Genomic DNA, 22,930 nt, shown 5'->3' with positions numbered 1-22,930 from the left:
TTTTTTTTTTTTTTTTTTTTTTTTTGGACAGGGTTTCTCTGTAGTTTCGAAGCATGTCCTGGAACTAGTTCTTGTAGACCATGCTGGCCTTGAACTAACTCATAGAGATCCACCTGCCCCTGCCTCCTGAGTGCTGGGATTAAAGGCAAGCACCACTGCCACCTGACCTGCTTCTATTTCTTTAAAACAAAACTGATTCTCTTCCTTCACTCCTTATATCCTTTCTAATCTTTCTTAATGCATGAACGATCTCCTGTGGTTACACATTCCCTTCTATAATACTTGGCAATGTGTTATAAAGTAGCCACACTTTTAGGATGAAGAATTATGAAAAAACATGATGAAAAAATTTATTATAGAATCTATTAAACATTTACTTGGTCTACTGAAAGTTAGACTGAGCTAGTGAAAATGTAAGCCGTTGTTTACAAAAAAAAAGCCATTTTAATTGGATATAGTCTAATTATAGGCATAACAACTTATCTTTTTCTAGTAAGTATTTTTCCTAATCAGATGTCACCTTTCACATACTAATTTGTGATGTGCTAGAGTTAATCCCTGTTTACTTCAAAATTATAAAGGTCACTTAGATATACATTCTTGAAAGAAATATATTTATTGTAATCTTTGGTAGGCAGAAGCTTCTGGGAGAAAGTAGGTCTGGGACCATGCTCTGCTCTGGCTATTGCCTGTTTTCTGTTTCTAGGTGTCCTGCGGTAAACCGCTTAACCCTTTCTCATGTCCTCCCACAATGCTGAGGTCTGTCACGGGCTTGAAATCAATGGAGCCAGTTTACTTTGAATGGCAACCTCCGAAACCATAAACCCAAATCTATCTCCACTGTTCCTTTGGATGTTGTACCATAACAATGAAAAGTTACCACAGAATTTATGGGTGTATTGTTTCCTTTAAATAAAAGAATGCCTCCATTTCCTATGTGAGTTCTCCACATAGCTAAAAAAAATGCTTAAGACAAACAAAAAACTCATACTATGCCTTTAGAAAATTCTGTTAAATGCAGTAACATTTCAAATGTAAGTAAAGAGGCTATTCGGCACTTATATTAACAACTTAGCAAATTTTGGTGGGATTTTAGTACAGGAGAGAAAGGGATAATGCGGTAAGCTGAGTAGCCACTGGTAGAGAATTCCCCTCATAATGGGTCTATGAGAGCTTTAAGTAATATAATAATCACAACAAATACAAACTGCTCGCTATTGTTCACTTTTTCCAGGGGACTGGATTATATGAAGGAGCTATATTATAGGGCGAAGGTGAAGAAGAGGGGAAAGGGTGCTGAGGAATTGCTCAGAATCACGTTCTCTCTTGCTTCTGCCAGGCAGTTAAAACAGGTAGTTTTACTCCTGTCTGAAATGGGTCTGTGATGTATTGCCTTTGGCCAGTGGAGTGGAGGGGTGTTCACCTCTGGCCTCCTTAAGCTAGGAATCAGAGTAATCCTAGGACTCCTTTGTTTGACTCAGTTTCTCACCTTTAAAATCTGTAGTTTTGCTGCACTTGGTTATTTTTAAAACAGAAAATTGCTTTCTAAAGGAGAATTCTTTATTTTATTTTACACTTTTAGGTTCTTATTGATGACATTCACAGAGGAAGATACTGACATAGAAAGTCCTTGTCCCCATAGTAATAGAAATGACAAAAATCCTAAAATAAATATAATAGTAGAGTTATGCCCCAGAATACTCATTTGCTCCTTATAATGCTTAGTGTGTTAAGCATTCTGTTCTGATTTATGAAGCTATGCTACCCACTATAAGCAGATTATTAAATCGTTTTGCAAACTTCAAAAGTCGATGTCAGATTATATTAGTAGCTGGTTAATATTTACAGTGAGTGATTTTATAATCCCTCGAAACAGCAAGGCTTTGGGGCACTATCACTTATTTTATGCACATAAATCAAATCATATTTACTGATATTAATAAAGTGCACTGAGTGCATGTGCTGTTTTACCCTAGTAACTTTAATTTATATAGATCATTAATCACAGTCAAACACCCCTTACATTTGTTCATTTGCATTTACTTTAAAAGCATAAAAACAAAATATGTTTAGAAGCCTGCATATTAATGAGGTAGCAGGTGATTTATTGTGAAGCTGCTTCTGCTCCAGTCGCCAACCTCCTGAGAAAGACAATAGGGGCTCTGAGAAGACATGAGTTACAAACAGGTCGAGTCACTTCCCTGCTCTGCTACAAAATGGTTATTTAGCAGGGCTAGCTGAATTGAAGTAGTGTTCCCTAGGCTCCTAGGTGGTAGTGTAGGGCTTGGAAGTAAACAGGAGACAGTATTTGCCTCTATCATGGGATAAGAAAGGAAGAGATACATTATCTTTACTTGGTTGATACTAAAATATAGCTCTAAAACCAAATAGAGAGTAGGAATAGCGAGATGTAATTTACATTTTTTAGAATTTAGACTATTCAGCATAATTATTGACTTGTTTATTTACTATTTATTTATTTATTTATTTATTTATTTATTTATGTATTTGCTGGCTAGCCTCAAACTAGTACCCTCTTAGGTAAATTATCACATTTTACTTGGCATTTATGGAACTGACTCATTCACCCCATCCTTTTCTGGGTAATAAAAAGGAAAAGAAACCCTGAGCAATAAACAGGGAATTTTAAAGTCTGGTACCTTGAGACACTGGCAAGAATTAGTTTTCACTCCCTTTAGATACTTATTCCATGGACTGTGAGAGAAGAATCCCTTTGCCAGAAGTCACTGAATTAAATGGTGTAATTCTTCGAACTACCATGAGAGGCAACAGAATTAGTACTTGCAAATGTCTCCCTGGTGGCAATCTTTCCCCCATTTCACCAGCAAATGCTGCTAGCAGGTCAGTCCAGCTTTGAACAGGCTTGTAGCTATGTTCTTACAAATCTATGAACATAAACAGGGTGTCATGGAACATCACAGGTTTACTGACTACATACATGTGTTAAGAATGTGTGCAGATTGATACAACTCTGGACCCCCAAAAGAAGAATCTATATGCAAGTGCTACACATGTAAAAGCATTCTTTCCACATGAAACAATTCAAGATGGCTTCAATAACTGTAGCCTCTCTGCTCAGGTCTCCACATAAAACATTTAGTTCTTAGCCTGGTGATGGTGGCGCACGCCTTTAATCCCAGCACTCGGGAAGCAGAGGCAGGTGGATCTCTGTGAGTTCGAGACCAGCCTGGTCTACAAGAGCTAGTTCCAGGACAGGCTCCAAAACCATAGAGAAACCCTGTCTTGAAAAACCAAAACAAACAAACAAACAAAAAAACATTTAGTTCTTTTTAACTTGTGTGGTAGGTTGACAAAACTGAGGTATAAAAAATAAGGGAGAAATAGGAACCTAATCCAGAAGAACCTTGCTTTTGAAATTACTATTGGCCAGGATTAGGCTTGGGGGCCCCACCACATTGGAGGAGCCAGCTTGAAGATCTTGGTTATAAAGAAAAAAAAATGTTTGAACTCAATTAAATAAATAGAAGGAAAACTAAGTGTAATGAGAATTCCAAAGCAGAGATGGGAAGCAGGAGGTATGAATGAGAAGATGACTACACTCCCTTCCTACTAGTGCCAGCCTACAAGGCTGAAGAGCAATTTTATTTCTTTGGAAATAGCCATGGGAGAAGCTGGGGATGAACAGTGTCTCGTAGCCTTCCAAAACAAAATAGTACATATTTAAGTAAAGCAGTAAGCAAAGCCTCTAGCTGCCAATCAAGTCTGTGGAAACGCTGGCCTCTCTTAGAGTTACACTTGGCTGGACCCCTATGTCCACCACCATACAGCTTGTCTAAAGGTTCCTCTCCCAGTTGGGATAGTGCCATGAGAAATGTTACTTTCGTAGTGCTACTGGCTGCAAGAATCTCAGATTTGCCTGGGTGTGGAATACAATACTGAGCACATGGGGAAGAGAAGAAAGAAAGAAAGAAAGAAAGAAAGAAAGAAAGAAAGAAAGAAAGAAAGAAAGGAAGGAAGGAAGGAAGGAAGGAAGGAAGGAAGGAAGGAAGGAATAAATTAAAAGAAAGAAAGAGAAAATTTGAGATTTTTAGGGAATATTTATGGGAAAAAAGTCATGATACAGATAGTTGAAATACATACCTACATTATAAAAAAGACCGGTGGCCAAACAATAGCCTTTCTAAGTTAAGACTTTACATTGAAAATTAGCAATACAATTTTTAGGTTTTTATATAACACCTAGAAATAAAGTCCAAATAGCAATCAAGTTTGTTATACTGGGAAATTTAAAAAGATAATCGGATATAGTCAATATATACAATGCAACAAGTTGGTTAAGAAAAGACTATCTCAGATGGAAAAACAAAGAAATTAACAAAACCCAAACACCAACCAAAAACAATAAAAATGTCTCTGCTCTGTATGACAGACTCCTCATTCTTAACAGATCCTAAATTACTGTTATTGTTTAAAAGAATATAGGATAAGACATGTAAATTTATAAAATGACACTCCTCTGACATAATGTGCAGTAATATGATTTGAAAGAAAACCTAAGGTAAAATTAAAAAAAAAAAACATAGCTTGTAGTTTCCAAAGTTCAGTACTCTTAAAGCAAAAATAAATAAATGTGCAAATCTAAGTAAGATATGGATTTAGAATTTTTAAATTTTACAGCTGGATCTAAGAATGAGTGGGAGGTTAGAATATATGAAGATGCAAAGATGTAGTATCTATGATGCTTATTTTAATGGTAGAGGATAGAATCTGCAGAGTACACAGATGTGATTTACTATATTGCTGAGGTGACTGACGTGTTTATCTGGAAATATGAATCTTGGATGTCACATACCTAAATATGTTACACACGCCTGAATGCAGGGAAGATATGATCCTGGGGAATAAGACAAGATTAAAGAAGGAGGTTAAAGACTATCTTTAGATATAGAAAAAGAAGAAATAAAATTTCAAATTATTCTAATAATTTGGGGATTAAAAAAAACAATGGATGAACTGGTGAAGGTCATCCGCGGCTCTGTTTCTAGTGCAGATGCTACTTGGTAGTTGATGAATATGGGGGCGAGGGAGAGCCACTTCTCTTTAACAGTGTGACCTCTTGAAGGTCGTTTCATGCCCCTAAGGATAATCCCATACCCATGAGCATATGATCAGTATTAACTGGAGTCTGTAAATTAAAATAATAAAAATAAATAAATAATTGACAGATATAAACTTAAGGGAAGATGTGACAGGTGATCCTGGAGAGAGGTGAGAGGGGAATGAGGGATCTGATTGAGATTCATTGTTTACATGCATGGAAATTCAAAGGAAAAAGTAGATGAAAATAAACTGAAGAATTCCTCAGTTGGGATATTTTTGGGGGGTGGCACAGGAAAATTAATACAGGAAATGAAGAAAAGCCCTGTCACTTCCAGCACCACTAATATTGTGATTTAAAGGAAGACTATATACCTTGAAAAAGATCACAACCCAAACACATGCCAAATTGAAAACTCATGTTCATTCTTTCCCCTAGCTCATTACCAAAGTAACTTATTCATGTTATAAAAATTTTAGACTCTGCAATTAACAGCTTCATTAAATATCTTCAGAATAAGAATGTTAATGAATAGACTAACATATAAAATCAGCCAATACAAAATATATTTATTTTTAATTTATTTTGAATTGGCCCAGTCATGCTTAGATCACTGCATTCAAAATTGCTGAAATTTGAGGGAACTGGTGAGAAAGAAATAAAAATTGATACTATGTAATGGGTTTGACTATGTGTTTGATTTTAATGTCACAAAATAGCTCAGTAAGCATTTATTACTAAACTTACATAGTATAGTGTCTTTACACTAAATCTGATCACATCACTAGCTAAAAAAAAATAATTATCATAGTGTGTCTGTCCTCACAATAGGCCAAAAGACTACATATCGTTAAAATCCTATTGTCTCAGCTTTTCTAAACAAAAATTCTCTCATGGCTGCGGTGATCTCTGGACTCTAGATACTTTGTCAGGATCTTACTGGAAAAGCTAGTTTTCTTTATAGGATCAAAACCTCTACAAATGGCATCATTCAACAACAAAGAACATTGGTCATACAGGCAGCAAATTAACGTCAAGGTCATGAGGCATGAGTGATGACTTATGAAAGAAAGTGAGGAAATACTGAGATTTCCACACATTCTCATGAAGAAAACATGGGAGGGACTTTCTAAGTGGGCATAAGCTAGCAAATAAAAAGTTGAGAATGAACAAAGTAAGAATAGAGCTGTTCCATTTTAAAACCTTTTCTTGGGTTTGGATGAATGTTCCCACTCTTTTTCCTTATCATAATGTAATACAGGTGATTTGAAGTCATCACTGATTACAGTTGCTGTTTCAATGACTCAAACACATCCAAACCTTAACAAGGTTAGTGTAAACCATGCATATTGGCATCAAGCTCAACTCGCATACCATTTGTCCTACCACATTATTCGTAACTATATGAGTACGAAACCATTTATAGGAGGCTATCTGGAGCAACATCAGAGTTCATAATGATAAAGTAAAATAGCTGCATAATCTGCTTCTAAGTAGCATTGCAAAACTGGCTGAGAAGAGACTGATCAACTTGTTTGACATTAAGACAAGAACAATGGTAGTAACAAAAGTAATTTATTTCATAAAACTGAGAGCTTCAGGGATAAAACTGTGATGTAAGTGCTTTCCGACACTCACTTCAAACTGTATTCACTCATTTCTATGGCAGGCCAGTTATTTCTCATTTCCCTCTTCTCTGTCTCTCCTCCCTCTCTCTGTCTCTCTCTCACACACACACACATACACACTGACATGCACACTCACGTGCACATATAAACACAAGAGAGAGACAGAGAAACAGAGAGAGATACATATAGATTGATTTTTCACAAACAAAATGGCAAATTATGTTAACTTGAAGCCTAAGTGGTGATTTTGGAGCATCTCATCCACGAGTATTATATGAACACCCCATCCCCATTCATAAAACAATATAAGCGTCTTTTTCACTCTAGACCTTTAAACATCCAAGGTTATCTGGATATATGTCTTGATACTGAGGTTACATTAATTTTATCTTATTTTGCCTCAACTATGTATTAGACAGTATATTTTACTTCCACAAAGATGATGAAATCACCTTATACCTGGGACAATTGGAACTCTATGATGCTTAGCAGACTATATAACCATATAATTGCCCATCTTGACTGCTTCCTGTGAGGCCTAACGACCCACCAGTTTATAAGAGTGGCAGATGATTAGGAAAAGAAGTTTCTCGTTCTATAATTTCTCTCATAAAAGATTTCCTGAGAATTCAGTACTAAAAATAATCTACGAATAATGGAATAGAATGCTGCACTCACCAATGCTCAAACCCTTAACAATATTTCCAGTAAAAAGAACATATATATGTAGCAATGCATTTAAGACGTTCCTACATTCTTCAGAAAAGCAAGAACTATGAAACATCATTCCTAACTACCTCTGTTGAGTGACGCGGAGCTGTTTATGTCTCCAGTGATGAAGGATGACTCCGACTGCTTTCGGACAGTATCATTCCACATTCTCCGAATTCGGCTCTGTATTGAGAAGGAAGAAGGAGGCAGACTCGTGAGAAAGTGACTTTCCGCACACGTTCTAAAGTTTCTTTGAAAGCCATATAAGGTCTCTGGCCCTAGCATCCAGCAAAGAAACATTTCTCTACACTTGCAAAGCAGTGGCATGAGAACATCAGGAATGAAATTGGTGGTGCTATTTTCTTGTTATTAGCCATTTTTATTGATGCCCAAGCCATAACAATTAAAACTTGGACAATGAAAAAGGCAAAGTACTCTACCAGCGTAACAACATTAAACACACACAGATGTGTACTTTAGAAAACTTCAGTTTCAAATGTAAAGCAAATTAAAAAATTCAGACTCTCATAAGAGTGTGGTAACAAAAGAACACAGAATACTATTGAAATGCTACTAAAAGTACATTTTCCAGAGGGTTTTTCAAGGAAACCAATGACACTTCAGAGATTACATACCTCCTGGCTTTTCTTTTGAGGAGTTAAAGTGGGTATCTCAGCTGTATTCATCACTTCACGGTAGGAAGCTTTTAGAGATACCTGAAAAGTCTTCCATTATGATTTTTATTTCTAAATTCAAATATCTAAGAGTCAGATCACTCACAAAGGAAGTTTTAGTCTGGGGAAGAAGTTTTCTCTTTTACCGTGTTTTGCTATTTTATTAAATTAGTGATCAAAACATATTGATCTTCTGAGGAGGAAACAACGTACTTCCAGAGGCTTTTCTAGATAGAAACGGCTTAATAAGAAATGTTGGTGCTACTAATAGTGTCCTCAAACTCACAAGCTAGCCATGTTCCTGCTAGTTTGAATAGTAGCAGTGATTAGTCTTAGGATATCTGACAATTGTGTAGGTCTTAAAATTCCGTGAGAAGTATTCAGCCATATTGGTATATAACACTAATCTGAGAGAATAACGGAGTGCAGACACATGCATATACAGCAAAACTCAGCATCTTCGACGACATCAGGGCATGTCTTAGAATATGGAGGTGAAAAAAAAAACAATTGCACAATACTCATACAATAAGATATCACTTTACTTACAGGGATAACAAAGGACATAATGTAGAAGAAGGAGAGACAATGATAATAAGTCAATGAAATAAATTCAGATTTGGTGAGCGACATAAAGATGGTTTAGGGAGATGTCACTCCGGGGAGAAACACACTGGGGACACTTTGTTTCCCATTCTAAATGTTGGATCAAAGGGGGTTCATTCATTTAATATGCCTCACAGCTTCATATTTATTATGCACACCCTTTTCTTTTTAAAAAGTTATATCTTAACAAGTGAATACATCCAAATACAATATAATAAACCAGGAAAGATAAATAACAAAGGTATCACAGGTTGATCAAAGTGAGTAGAACATTCTCTTGTTCCATAGTATAAAATCTCCCTGCATATATAGTCCTATAAATTGATGTTTTACCAAATTCCCATATTATTAATCTTTTGTAAGTTATAGTCAGCAGGAAGTAAGAAAATGATACCTGGAGGTGAGGAGGCCTCTGACTCTTGGTTTTGACAGCCACACCTCTCCAAAACTACAATTACTATATAATATTTATTACATATGGATAATATCTTATCTCTTCATCCCTTCAGCTTTTCAAAATAATCAAAATAAAATCTAAATTTGCATACACTCACCAGCACATTGGGGTGCATCACCTGTGCTCTCCTATGGCTTTCTCTTTCATGGTTCCTCAGAATGTCAGGTTTCCCCAATCTTTCCGAGAATACCTAATGATATTCTTTCTATTCCTGAATTTGCCAGTTTCCTTGGCCTCAAGTTTTCTCCCAACATGAACTATGCTTTCCTAAAATCCCTTCTCTGACAAAGAATACTGTTTAGACGTTGACATAAATAACCACCTCAAAAGAGACCTTTCTCCACGACTGGAACTGTGAGACATCTGGGGACTTCACATAACTTATTTCTCTCCCCAGCAGCTTTCCACCTTGAATTGCATTGTGGTCTGTCTGCTAATAAATTCTTGACTATCAACATGAGAATTAACGTCCTAGATTATAAGGGAAGTTATCTTTAAATCATTTTTATCCCAAGAGTTTAACAGATTTATGTCATTATACAGGATGCACTTAGTAATCCAAACTCAAAATTAAAATACATAGAAATTATTATTTTAGAGGTTCTTTGATGTGATATTTATTTCTAGGCCCATTTTTTTATAATGGTGAAGATTTTGACGTTTTCTTACAAAAAGTCACAATTAGTATTAAAACATTTATTTGCTTTTAAAAGAATTTTTGAGACTAACTTTTATTTAACGGGAGTTTTCCTTGCATGAATGTCTGTGCACCACATGTATGCAGTATTTGCAGAGACCAGTAGTGGAAATTGGAACCCTGGGAACTGGAGTTACAGGAGGCTGTTGCATGCCATGTTGATGCATGGACTCAAACTCAGAGTAGCAGTGAGCACACCTAACTCATGAGTCCTATCTCCACCCCTGTTTTTTTTTTTTTTTTTCATTGTACTCTGACAGAATGTATCTATCACTTATGTAGGGACATATTGTCACAACTAACAAAAATTAGCTTTATACAATATACAAAAATAATATAGAGCTATGTTATAAACTGCAAAGGTGAAGAAAATATACAACTTGAAATATATGTGACATTCTACCCTGTACTAGGGACACTAGTAAATCACAGCAGCCACCAATTTATTGAACACCTACGACTATTCCAATACATTAGCTTTATCATGACAGCATAAGAAAACTACTACTGCTACCGTTTTGCACATGGGAAAGCAGAGTAAATCGTATTCAAACTTTCTTCTGGGACTCGCTGAATGTGGCTGACAACGAGGGCTGACTGAGAAGCCAATGATAATGACACTGGATTTTGATTCTACTACATGTACTGGCTTTGTGGGAGCCTAGTCTGTTTGGATGCTCACCTTCCTAGACCTAGATGGGNGAGGGGGAGTAGGGGGAGGGGGAGGGAAATGGGAGGATGGGAGGAGGTGGAAATTTTTAATAAATAAGCAAATAAAAATTTTAAAAAATATATTAAAAAATAACTAAAACTTTCTTCTGACTTGTAATGCTGAGGAAATAGAATCCCAATTTGTGGGCCACATAATGAGATACTATATAATAAAAGGAAAAGAACAATATAAGAAGTTCCTTTTTTTAAAAAATCACGGCTGGTAAAGGGTAAGCTTGGGGTTGAAAGCATAGCGTTCTCATCTGAAAATTTTACTGAACTGCATTACCTGGTCATATTCTTCAAAGGTATTGGCAATTACCACACCAGTCTGCTGTAACTCAAGTAAAATTCTTGTACATTATAATTGTATAATGATATTATCAGTAAAATGACTATAGAGTGATCAGTAATGACGAAGTAAAGTGGAGTGCAGACTGAGTCCAATCAGGCTGGCCGATATGCAGATTCTCAGTCATTTTAATTTCAAAGTGATTCAAATTGCTACTACAAAAGGGGGAGGGGCAGAAGTTATTTGGTAGAAATAACTATTCACAAGACGGGGGATATTGCTCGAAGCATCATCCTGGTTTGCTTATTCTTCTCATGTGTCTGCTGCAGACTGAATATTCCAAACACAAAAATCTCTGCTCACCTAAGTGAGCACATCTTGCAATCCTTAATTTGTGACTCTGAAACCCCAGAAAGTTATGAAAGTAGCAGGTTACATTTAAAGTGCTAATGACTACACAGCATGTTTAGACTAAGTTTTACGATTTGTGGTTATTAAGATATTTAAGATAGTCTGATACACTTTGAAAGTTATAAGGTCTTGTTAAAATTTAGTGAGGAATATATTAGATTGATATTAGATGTCACGTTTTATTTGCCAAATAAAAGTCCATTAAGTTAGAAGATAGTGTTTTATGGCCCACTTTGATTTATGAGTTCCAGTGCTAGCTAGGTCTTTGGAGCTGTAGTCAGATGATGTGGTTAAAATAACCAGATGTGTTTATTTGCAAATGATTTTTTAAAGGCAAAAGGAACTGCTGATGTAAACTTAATTCATTAAGCTTTGTAAATAAATCCAATGATAAAGATTTTTCTGGAATTGCATATTGGAGGTCCATTGCTTGCCCATCATGCATGCGCAACAGAACTGGTCTGACATATAGCATTACAAAACACTGAAACTGTACTTATCTCCTTAATTCAAGTCTTCCCCAGAACAATCTAAACATTATCATATTTGCTACTAAACCATGGAGGATTAGGACGCTAGTTCCAATTCAAATTCTCTCATGACCCACACAATCATTGCAGCCTTGGTAAATGGCAAACACTTTACCTAAAAGCTTATAGTGTTCTTTGGGATCATTTAACAATGTTTCCTACTGGACTGGTGGTGGTGGGGGTAATGCCATAGACGATTTATGCCAAAGATGGTTTATTGATATTCTTAAATGCACTGGATCATTCAATTTTCAAAGACATAACATTGTGCGAACTGCATTTTTTCCCTGAGCATGCCGCTGTGTGAAACTTTTTGTTTTACATTTTAACTTCATGTATATGGGTGTTTTGGCTGCACATACACCTGTACACCACATGTATTCACTTCCTGCAGGGGCCAGAATGGGTTTTAGATCCTTTAAGACACGCACCACATATGGAAGCTAGGAATCAAACCTTCAGGAAAAGCAGCCAGTGCTCTTAACAGGTGAACAATCTTTCCACTCCTATATATCATTTATATATTTTTTATAGTATGCAACTGAGAATTATTGTATCCATTTAAATATCTAAGACATTTGTGAATCGTAAGTATAAAATAGAACTTTCTGTAAATTTCAGTTCTAGTAGCAAATCTCTTTCTGTCTGCAGTAACCATTCTTATGTCATTAATAATTATGTGGTTTTAGACTGTATATTTCACAATCTAAATTTAAACATCTTTATTTCAATTTTTTATTTGAGAGTTCCATGCATGTATACAATTTATTTTAATTAGATCTGTTTTCTACTCCCTGTTCCAACTTCTCCTAGACCTCCCACCGTCATAGTCTCATTTTGCTGTTGTTTTTCTGTTTGTTTTCCTTGTGATCCCCTGGGTCTAATTAGTGCTGACCTTCACTCAAATGGGTCTTCGACTATTTAATGGAGCATGGGCCACATACGAGAGTCCCCATCCTTGAAGTAAACTGACTTTCTCTTCCACATCAGCCACTATCTGCGGATGGCACACAAGTTGGAGAGGAGTCTTATAAGCTTCACCCAAATTCTGTAGATTCCATAATTTTTGTGTAATTTTTATTCCTCTTGTTTCCTGACAGTCACACTGAAACAAAACTCTTGATGTGACAGACATATGTGATGGGGTGATCAGAGAGTGACCAAAGGAAAGATTATTTCACCTCAAGGAGCCAGCTGTATTATTTACCTGTGAGCCTGTGGAGTACCGTCCTGGAGTTCGAGAACCAGATGTTTTCCCTGAGCCAATCGAACTCTCCGTGCTTTTCCCACTACAGCAATGCGTGCGCAAGCATTTCCCATACTCTTTCCGTACCTAGCCAATGAAATGTTAACTTCTATTAGTACTTCATCCATTTCAGCTAAGAAATAATGATATAATGTGTATATGAGCTTTTATTTTCAGGAACATACTTCCTAACTCCACAGAAACAAAAACTGTTTATCATCATATTGTAGTATGAAATAGTAAAATTCATGTTAACAATCTTAAATCTCATGCTACTGTAATCTTTGTAAATACTCATGCTGTATCAGTAACACCCAGTAGTATTACCTCGTAATTCAAAGACATTGTATTTGAAACGTTCAAGACACTGTTTTAGACTTATTAATTTTAGAGTTTGACTTATTGGTGCACTGGTATTTTAACTATTGTTTTTTAGATAAAAAAAAATCAGTGAGAAAGTTGAAAAGAGTGAGGCAGAGAAGCCAAGAGAGCAAAGAGAAAAAAGATTTAATATTTAAAGACAGAAAATGGAACTGTGCTGAGCTAAGCATCTCATTTAAATCTGTATTTCGTGCTCATTTTTCTTCTAAGATTAAAATTTCAAGAAAGCATAAAACATTTGAAATATTTTAATATACTTCCATAAAATTGTTTTAATAATTACACAGATATATAGCTACTCTTTTATTTTTAAACAGCCCTGGAGAATAAATTCTTAATTTATAAAAGTACTGAGGAAATAAAGATCAACATATATAATTTGTGTTTTCAAAGTTGGGGATATATCAAGAATTTTTGGACATGTCCAAATTTTTATTACTGTAGATTTAACTGAACAAAACATGAAAATAAATGATATTCCTACTTGTCAAAAATAACACAACAAAGGGAAATCTTATCATACTTATTGTACACATATATGTTCACAGGATGATGTGATATTTATACATAATTGTTAATCCTTTATGTAAACAATTTTACTGAGTACATAATTTCTACTATTTATAACAATGTAGCATTCCGGTGTAATTTCATTGAAAATTAAAATTAAATATATGATTTTAAAGAAAAATTATTTATATTCAAACTATATTCTGGTTTTTTTTAGGGACTCACTTTGTTTGAATAGTTATTATCTAATAGGAATGGTATGATAGCTAATCTCATGGTCAGTGTGAACAGATTTAAAGTCATGAGAACACACCAGAGATGCGTCTATAGGGTCCTTTCCTGAGAGGTTTGACTAAGGAGGGATGAACTACAATGAAGGCTGCTATGGGATAATACATTTATACACTGTTAAGATTTGTCACTCATATCAGTTTAATAAAGTGCTGATTGGCCAGTAGCCAGACAGGAAGTATAGTCAGAGGAATCAGACTAAGAGAATTTGGGAAAGAGGAAAGGCAGAAACTCAGTCATCAGCTAGATACAGAGGAAGCAAAGATGAGAATGCCTTACTGAGAAAAGGTACCAAGACATGTGGCTAAACATAGATAAGAATTATGGGTTAATTTAAGTTATAAAAGCTAGCTAATAATAATCCTGAGCTAACGGGCTAAATAGTTTATAATTAATATAAGTCTCTATGTGTTTCTTTGGGACTAAATAGCTATGGGATTGGATAGGACAGAAACTTCTGTCTACAGAAGGCAAACAGTACCACAGGCTGAAGCCCAGGACTCTGCTTCCTGACTGAGGATCTGACATGAACAGCTATCTTATACTCCCACAAACCTTCACTTCCATGAAGTGCTATGTCATCTTGAACTGTGAGCCAAAATTAATGCTTCTTCCTTAAGTTGCTTCTGTCAGTTATTTTGTAATGAAATAAATTACTTAGTACAAGTAATGGAATGTAAGGACATAGCTTTGAAGTCAAAAACTTGCTTAGTGTGAACCCAGTATCCCTCCCCCCATAAAAAGAACAATGACAGAGAAACAGAGTGAAACCAAGTATCAATGAAGAGTGCCCCAGTGGGCATAGGTGGTGAGGACCAAATAAAACTTATCAAAGATACCTATGAGACGGAACTGAAAAGAAAGTTTACAATTACTCTGCTTTCAAGATAAGGTTGAGAAAAGATAAAAAACCAAGAGAGAAGGTGGCATCCTATTTTAACAGTATGCGACAAATGAAGACCATTTTGTTAGGATGGTTATTAAATTATCAATAGAATATCTGCTTACTATTCATTATTCTTAAAATAATATGGCAATAATTTGATTACAGTTTTGGGAAGCTTTAAGATAATCTTAAAGAAAGATACTTGTGATAGTATAGTTTGAAATTTTGTATTAAATTTGTGAATCATCTTTAAGAACTTTAATGTCCTCTAATCTTATTTTCTTTTTCTGGTGCACCGAGCCAATGATTGTGTTTCTTCAATCCAGAAGTTTTTTTTTTTTTGAACAAATATTGTAATAGAAAGAATAAAAAAGAGAAGGAAGAAATGTGGAGAAGCAATCTTCTTCCAGGTATCAAAGAAATACTGCTACTAAGCCATAGGAGTTCATTGTGAACTATTTGCATTTTTTTAAAAAAAAAAAGATTGAATATTCTGAACTCATTTTATAAACAATCAGCAAATCTAGATATATGGCAATGTCAACCTCCATGAAAGCTGCATTGCTATGTGATTCAATATGCTAATTATCTTTTGCTCTCATATGATTTAAAATGTTAAGATTAACTTGGGCCATGTTCATAGAATATCTAATCTACTTCACATGATATGTCATCTGATAACACTATCTTATTTCAATGTGATGTGTAAAATATAGAAGACAGAAAATAAAGTAAACCTCACTTGTAGAATTTTAAGTCAGAATAAATAATCCTAGAGCATTGAGAGTATAATGAATAAATGAATTCATAAAAAGGGCAACAGTGACCAATCTTACTCTAGCCAGTGGAAGAATTGTTGATATACCATACAATCTGTACTGCAAAATAAATTTCAATTCAAAAGGTTTCTATTTAAGAGTTTAATCAGTCAACAAGTAACCTTAGTGAATAGTATATATTTAGCCAAAATATATAAGCAATTGTAAGAGCAAAGTTGCATTAGTGAAATTTAATCAGAAAACTTTTAAAGATGTTTTTGTTGTGAGAAAGTCAATTATTTGACTATGTAAGAAAATTTTTATATTTGCTGGTACTGAGGCATGTTCTTGATACTAAATAAAAATGCCACCCATTTTTCTCTTAAAAATACAAAGAAAAGATGATTATTTACTATAAACCTAAAGATATGTACCCAATCATGGCTTAGCACCTATATCTATTAAGTACCCTATAGTTGATACTATAATGTGAATCTGTCCCTGAAAAATTTATCTGTTAGAAACTTAATGCCTTCATCAATGTGTTAATGTACCAGAGGTACAGTCTCTGAGAGGTAATTAAGATTAGATGAGATCCTGGGGTGGCAATAGTGGCTCTCCGGGAGGAGGAAAGCAACTCTGCTTGCTATAGGATGAAGACCACACAAGTCTAAAACCTCAGTAGTGGCATCTCCAACTCCAAAATGGTGAGATAAAGAAATCCTTTATAATTACCTGATCTTTTTCTTTACTGTTTGCCTGTCTCTTCTTCTTTATACCCATTAAGAACAGCTAATTACTATCTGGTGGCCATACTCAGTTGTTCTACTTCTAGGTACACAAGCTAAAGGTTAAACTGTTGTTCTCACTACTCCTAGAACTTCAATTGGTACTGTCTATGGAGTCGTGTCTTATGGAAATGGCCTAGAAGTGATATAAGCCACATTCAGATGGTTTTCACAAAATTCTCTGTCATTCCCAGATTATCTGCTTGATGTCATCAACCATGATGATTACAAAATTCTATGTCAAGTCTTTAACCAACTTGTGTCTTCATGGGTTTAGTGTGTTATTGAGTGAAAATAAGCACATGGTGAGTTAAACTACTGACATTTTGGGAATATCATCATTTGATAGACTTCAGTCATCCAATTTTAGCCTGTCTTTGTGGTGAATATGACTCCATCAGCATAAAATTCATCCATTCTAATATATGTAATCTAGATTTAGGGATCTGGCTGATCATTATTAATCTATCCTATATTTGCAACCATAGGAAAACATAGTAGACATTTACTGCCAGCTAAAATTGAAACACAATATAATTCTGTTTTATTCTCATCTACTTGCTCATCTTAATAAGTGGACATGAGTATTAAATGTCTGTTTTGGACAGTACTTTGATTTTTAGTTTTGAATAAATAAATCTGAAATAGAGAAAATTAGTCCTCATATTTCTTGTTTTCCAAAACAGAATTAAAGTCTTAGTATGACTTTCTGAGATTAAAATATTTGCCACTTCATTTTTAGAGCCATCTTTTTAACTATTTCATAATTATTTTCATCACCTCCATGTCACATATGGGAAAACAGGGATATGAGGAGGTTAATTAATTTGTTAAAAATCAGAGAACTTTTTAAATGGAGATCCTAAGAATGAAACCCAAGCAATCTGACTAAGGTTCCATATAATAAAAACTATAGAGACACAATTTTAATAGAGTTAATAGTATTAGACTAGAAACCCAATCTTATGGTTCAAATATATGAAACAAAGTACTTAATAACTAAATTTGTCTTTTTAAATGAATTATTTCCTTATCAGTATATAAAATCATAAAAGTCACCTATTTTGCAATTTACTTGGAAGAGTTACTCTCTAAAATACAACTTCCATTTTTCTCCCCATGGATATACAAACAAGTCTGTAAGAAAATACTTTTTTGAAAATTATACAAATAATAAAATGTGGTTTGGTTAACTTAAACACCCTTTCTAACTATTATATATTTACAATGTATATATCTTGTCATTACTAAAATAAAAATAAATGAAGTGATATGTTTCATTTGGGTTTTGAGAATGTAGAGTAATATGTTTCATTTAAAGAAAACAACAAGGAATGCTGTATGTGAATAGGGTGTGCGTCCTTTACTATCACGAAGTATATGTCACTTGAGCTTGGAAAACTGTAGCTTACCTTCTTCTGTAGGACACAGTGGAAAATGAATATAAACATTCCCTGTAGAGAATTGAAAATGGTGAAGAGATACGCCATGATGACTGTGCTTTCATTAATATACATGAGTCCAAAGGCCCAGGTCAATCCTAACAGGCAGAGGAGAGCTATTGCACCTATAACCCATGACCTGTGGAGAGAAGCGAAAACGCAGGGTTAACAAATAATTAGTGCCGAGTTAATATAACCACGTGCAATCAATGATACTGACACTGAAAAAAAAAAGTTATGGTAAGTTTTAATGACAGAAAATGTGAGACAAGTGGTATATATAAGTGCTTTAAGATCTTAATGGTACTAGAAGTTATCAAGCTTGAGGTGATGTACATGGATGAAAATGTTATGAACACAGAAATTCATTTAAGCAAAAGCAGATTTGTGCCATAAATTATTCATGTGTTTTCAATATGTATGCAAATGGTATGGATATGTAATTATGGTGAATGGGAAAGGAGGAAAAGTCTTCAAAGTTACATTAGTTTTCATCAGACTCCTTGGTATATTTGAATCACTCGGCACTCAGTGTTTCTTCTAATACTTTTGGATAGCATATTTCCAAATTTCCTTTTTTTTCCTGACTAAAAATTATTATATTTGTTGGAAAAAAAAACTAACTTTGACTAGAAGAAACCAGTATTTGAGGCACATGTTTAGAGCGAAAGAGGCTTGTTTTTCTAACTCTATAAAGCAGTAGAGGTGTGCAGGAAACAGTAGGGTTAAAAGAGAAAGTTCCACTCTAGTGGTAAGCACTTTTTAGCTTTTGTGTACTATCTGGTTGATTATGCTGAACTAGGCTTTTCAAAATCAGGCCTTTAACCTCTTGGCAGGCCTAGGGTGTCTTCAAGTCTTAGAAGCGCCTACAAACTCAGGGAAGAGGATGAAGTTGAGAATGGGGATGGAGTGGTATGAAAGGAGTAATAAAGCACTGAAGGAAAGCTGTCCCTTTTACTCCATGTGTTTAGTTTCCTCCAAGCTGCCATGGGTCATGGTAATAAGGGGATGACAGGGGTTCATGTATTTATGGTCATCCTGCACACTTACTGGGAATAAAAAGAACTGTTGTAATAGATGGGGCTCTAATAACTGAATATGGAATCCTTTGCCACTTGGAAGTAGAGGGAAAACAGGACCCAGAGCATCTAAGATTCCTCCATACTCACAGGCCCATCCCTTACTATCTCAGCATTACTTCTTTGGACACAGCAAGTTAACAATTTTTTTCAGCATCCTGTTATCTTTCATTTTTGATATCCAAGGAGAAAATATTTTGGGTAATTGATTCTTTACAAAGAGAAGAGGGAGAGAAAACTACATAATTCACCATAATATGAATTCAATTATTTTATTTTTTGAAAAGATTTGAAGGTATTGTCCCAGAGGCTTATTAAAATGAATAATGTTGTTATTTTTTCCACATAATCAGGCATTATATTTCATATTTAAATATCCACTAACCATATCAGGTTTGTTATAAAACACCAAGACTTTGAATGAAGGAGGTATGTTCTTGCATTTGGCACATTTGCTTATATGAATTAGAAAACGCCTTCAATGTTAATATTTATTTCACAACTGAAGTCTAAAATATGGAAACATTCAAACAATAGCTCTCAGGTTCTAACAGATAGCAGAGGGAAAAAAATGGAAAGAATCATCATTAAATAAAGAGAAAAAAATTCATAGACTTAGCAACCAAATGATGGCACAAAATATTGACGTCAGCCATTATCCAGTAGAAAACACACAGTAGAGCCAAGGGTCAAATGGTCTAGAACCGCAGTGAGGTCTCATTTCCAAAGAAGGAAATAAGCAAAAGCATGAAGAAGAAAATGTGATGGCATCAGGGAATGGAGACAAAGGACTCTTCACCAGAAGAACAAACTGAACGTCTACAGCAAGGTAGCCCACAGGAGGCCAATTGTAGTTGATTCTTGCAGGACAGGCAAGTTTTAAAATTATAGGCAAATGACCAAATGTTTTCATTATCTCTCCATTTGTTAGACTGGTACAGACTTGTAAATTTGTTTCAGAAATTTCAATGTATTCATCAGCAATTAGATGATTCATCATGACACAGGTGCCAAATTTCAAAAGGAAGAGATGGCATAGGTAAAATTTAAATTTCAAAAAGTCTTTCCCCCTTTTATAGATACAGTTAATATAGGAAATTGTTAATACTAATTACAAGCAGGTAGATCCTGATCCATAAAATCATTTTAAAGATACGCTACTGAGTCACAAAATAATTTAAAATGAATGACACCTGAACACACAACAGAAATTTGACCCCACGACTGTGGACGGGCACATCACAATTTGAGGAGCTCTCCATGAGGGACAAGTCTGTACCACAGGAAAGTGCTGTTACTGAGGCACCGAATTCAAGTGATATCCCATTAACTGAGGCGAAGGGGAATTCTTTTTTTTGTATGGCAATACACCTGTAGCACTCTATGCAAAAGTTGCATGCCAGCGTTTCCTGCACAGTTTGCTCTTCTGCCTCAATGTGAATGACAGAAGCTCTAGCGATTCTCGGTACTGATCTGACAGCTGGGTCATGGGACCACACTGATAAATGCAATTTATCAGCCATTCAGGTCATTCTTACTTGATGAAGGGTCTGTTATCCTCATAGCTAAAGAATGCATAGACATAAAGACAAGAACACCAACATTAGCATTTTTATGATAAAGAATTTCATATGAAAAAAAAATCCTCCTCTTTCCTCACCAAAGGCCTGTATTTGCCACCTCCCTGAAAGGTATCATAACCTTCCCTTTATATCCAGAAGGTAAATCCTAAAATGACCATGAGAACTTAAATACCAGGGAATAAAATCAATTTTACAATACTGCAATATCCCATATGAGACTCACAATTCCATTTTTTCATCATGTGCTCATATTACTTGTGACTTGACAGAGACATTTATTTCTTAGAGATCACATTTCTCTAGAGAATGAGAAATTTTATGAGCAATCTGAAAAAAAGGCTTGGGGGCATGCTTAAAATGATAGATGCCATGCCACTAAAAGGTATTCCCTTATTCTGTAATATTAGGGGATAAGATGACTTAATTATGGACAATATGCCTCTAAGTAATTTTAACACAGAGATGATGATTAACCTGAGTTAAATCTGATCATTACAGCTCCTTTTTTCCTTCCTTCTTGCCAGAAGTAATATATTTTCTTGCACTATGAATACACAAATAATGTTCTTGAGAAGGCCCATCTGTGATGAATTTTGAATAAAGAGAAGCACTGATAAAAACTCACTCTCCAGAAATATGAGAGAGTAAATATTGCAATGAGATAGAATGCGAGCCCCGTCTGTGAAGCCTGCTTGCCTCAGGTTTACATACATCCCAGCTCCATCAATAACTAGATATTCGTTAGGCAGAATCTAATTAACTTGTGACTGTGTCAGGTTGTGCATCTGTAAAGTGGTCACAATTAAAATGTGTAATCTATAGCAGTCTTGTAAAAAAAGTTTTTATCTGAGTAACAAAATACTTTTAATATTACTCGGCTGTCTAACTCTAACCTCAAACTGAAAATATAAAATTAATATAAAATTTCTTATCCAATGGAGAAAACACTCGGTACATAAATATTGAACAGTTAAATGCCTGATAAGATGTGCAGGAAGTAATATGATGCAGGGAAAGAGATGTGGCTGAAATAAATCAGTAGATGGAGCAGAGTGAATGGAATTATGTACTCCATGTGGTGAGTGCTAATCAAAACTGGCGGTGTAGATTCATCAAAACAGAATAACACTTCAAATTCCATTTCCAAGGCACACAAGTCATAATGCAAATGATCCAAATCCTCACATCGGTGGTACATATGGCTCTAGATGATACAGTTCTAGAAAATACCACCACCATAGGACCATAGGGAAGTTCTATTGGATAATGCTGAACCTGGACGGTTTATGAACATTTTAGGTCAATAAGTATAATTGCAAGAGATGTTTACGTTGTGTCACAAAAATTTGCAGAAGAATGTCTATCAATTTTTGTTGGCTATAATGTACCCAGACAGAAAATAATGAATTTATTGTATAAGTTACAAGACAAAGTGAAAATGTTTAATATTATATTTAGTCCCATTACATCAGTATATTCTATCTATGAGATAGAAGGCTTACAAATACTTTAAAATAGCTAGGCAGTGGTGGTGCATGCCTTTAATAATAGCACTCAGGAGGGAGAGGCAGGTGGATCTCTGTTAGTTCGAGGCCAGCCTGGTCTACAAGAGCTAGCTCAAGGACAGGCACCAAAGCTATAGAGAAACCTTGTCTTGAAAGAGGTATATAGAGGCATGGTTGACCTTAGTTAAAATTTTACATACACTGGCTCTCCTGACTAAATAACTATGCTTTGTTATGCAACTGTAATTAAAGAAGCATACACTCAAACAATTATTAAACATCTGGAATCTGTATGAAATCTATCTTACAGATAGTGAGCAAGTTATAGTGATAAGGCAGTAAGAGTAAAGGGCATCCATTATGTACATGGGACCAAAAGCGGACAAAAGGCAGAGGTGCCATGAAGGAGGGTAGCAGTGGAATTTGGCAGGAAAAGGAAATATTCATTAAAATATCTGGGAAACTGGGATTACAGAGTTACTTCCAAAAAGAATAAACATAAACTGTAAATTATAAAACCCTAAAACAAATATTATACAGTAGGGAAAATAAAAAGAAATAGAGAAAATGGTTTTTATTCTTGGCTTTAAAAATTTCTCCAAAAAATTTAAAAATATATACAATACAGGAAAAAGTTGATACTTTATGTAATGTCACAGATATA

At 35.0% G+C, this 22,930-nt stretch overlaps 1 protein-coding gene across 6 annotated transcripts in view; it reads right to left on the bottom strand.

Annotated features, from left to right (window-relative positions):
* Positions 1-22,930, bottom strand: part of Adgrl3 (adhesion G protein-coupled receptor L3) — a 734,036-nt gene that overhangs the window by 47,157 nt on the left and 663,949 nt on the right. For all 6 annotated transcript variants that reach the window (XM_050149593.1, XM_050149588.1, XM_050149591.1 and 3 more), the window contains 3 exons: positions 18,070-18,238; positions 13,005-13,130; positions 7,506-7,602 (listed from right to left, as the gene is read on the bottom strand). In XM_050149593.1, coding sequence (XP_050005550.1) covers positions 7,506-7,602; positions 13,005-13,130; positions 18,070-18,238 — 392 coding nt within the window. The remainder of the gene's footprint in view (positions 1-7,505; positions 7,603-13,004; positions 13,131-18,069; positions 18,239-22,930) is intronic.

Source organism: Alexandromys fortis, unplaced genomic scaffold (genome assembly GCF_014885135.2).
Source record: "Alexandromys fortis isolate MF-2015 unplaced genomic scaffold, M_Fortis_MF-2015_v1.1 scaffold_0, whole genome shotgun sequence".
Lineage (NCBI taxonomy): Eukaryota > Metazoa > Chordata > Mammalia > Rodentia > Cricetidae > Alexandromys > Alexandromys fortis.
The sequence above is the reverse complement of the archived record's forward strand: the minus strand, read 5'-3'. Positions and strand labels throughout refer to the sequence as shown.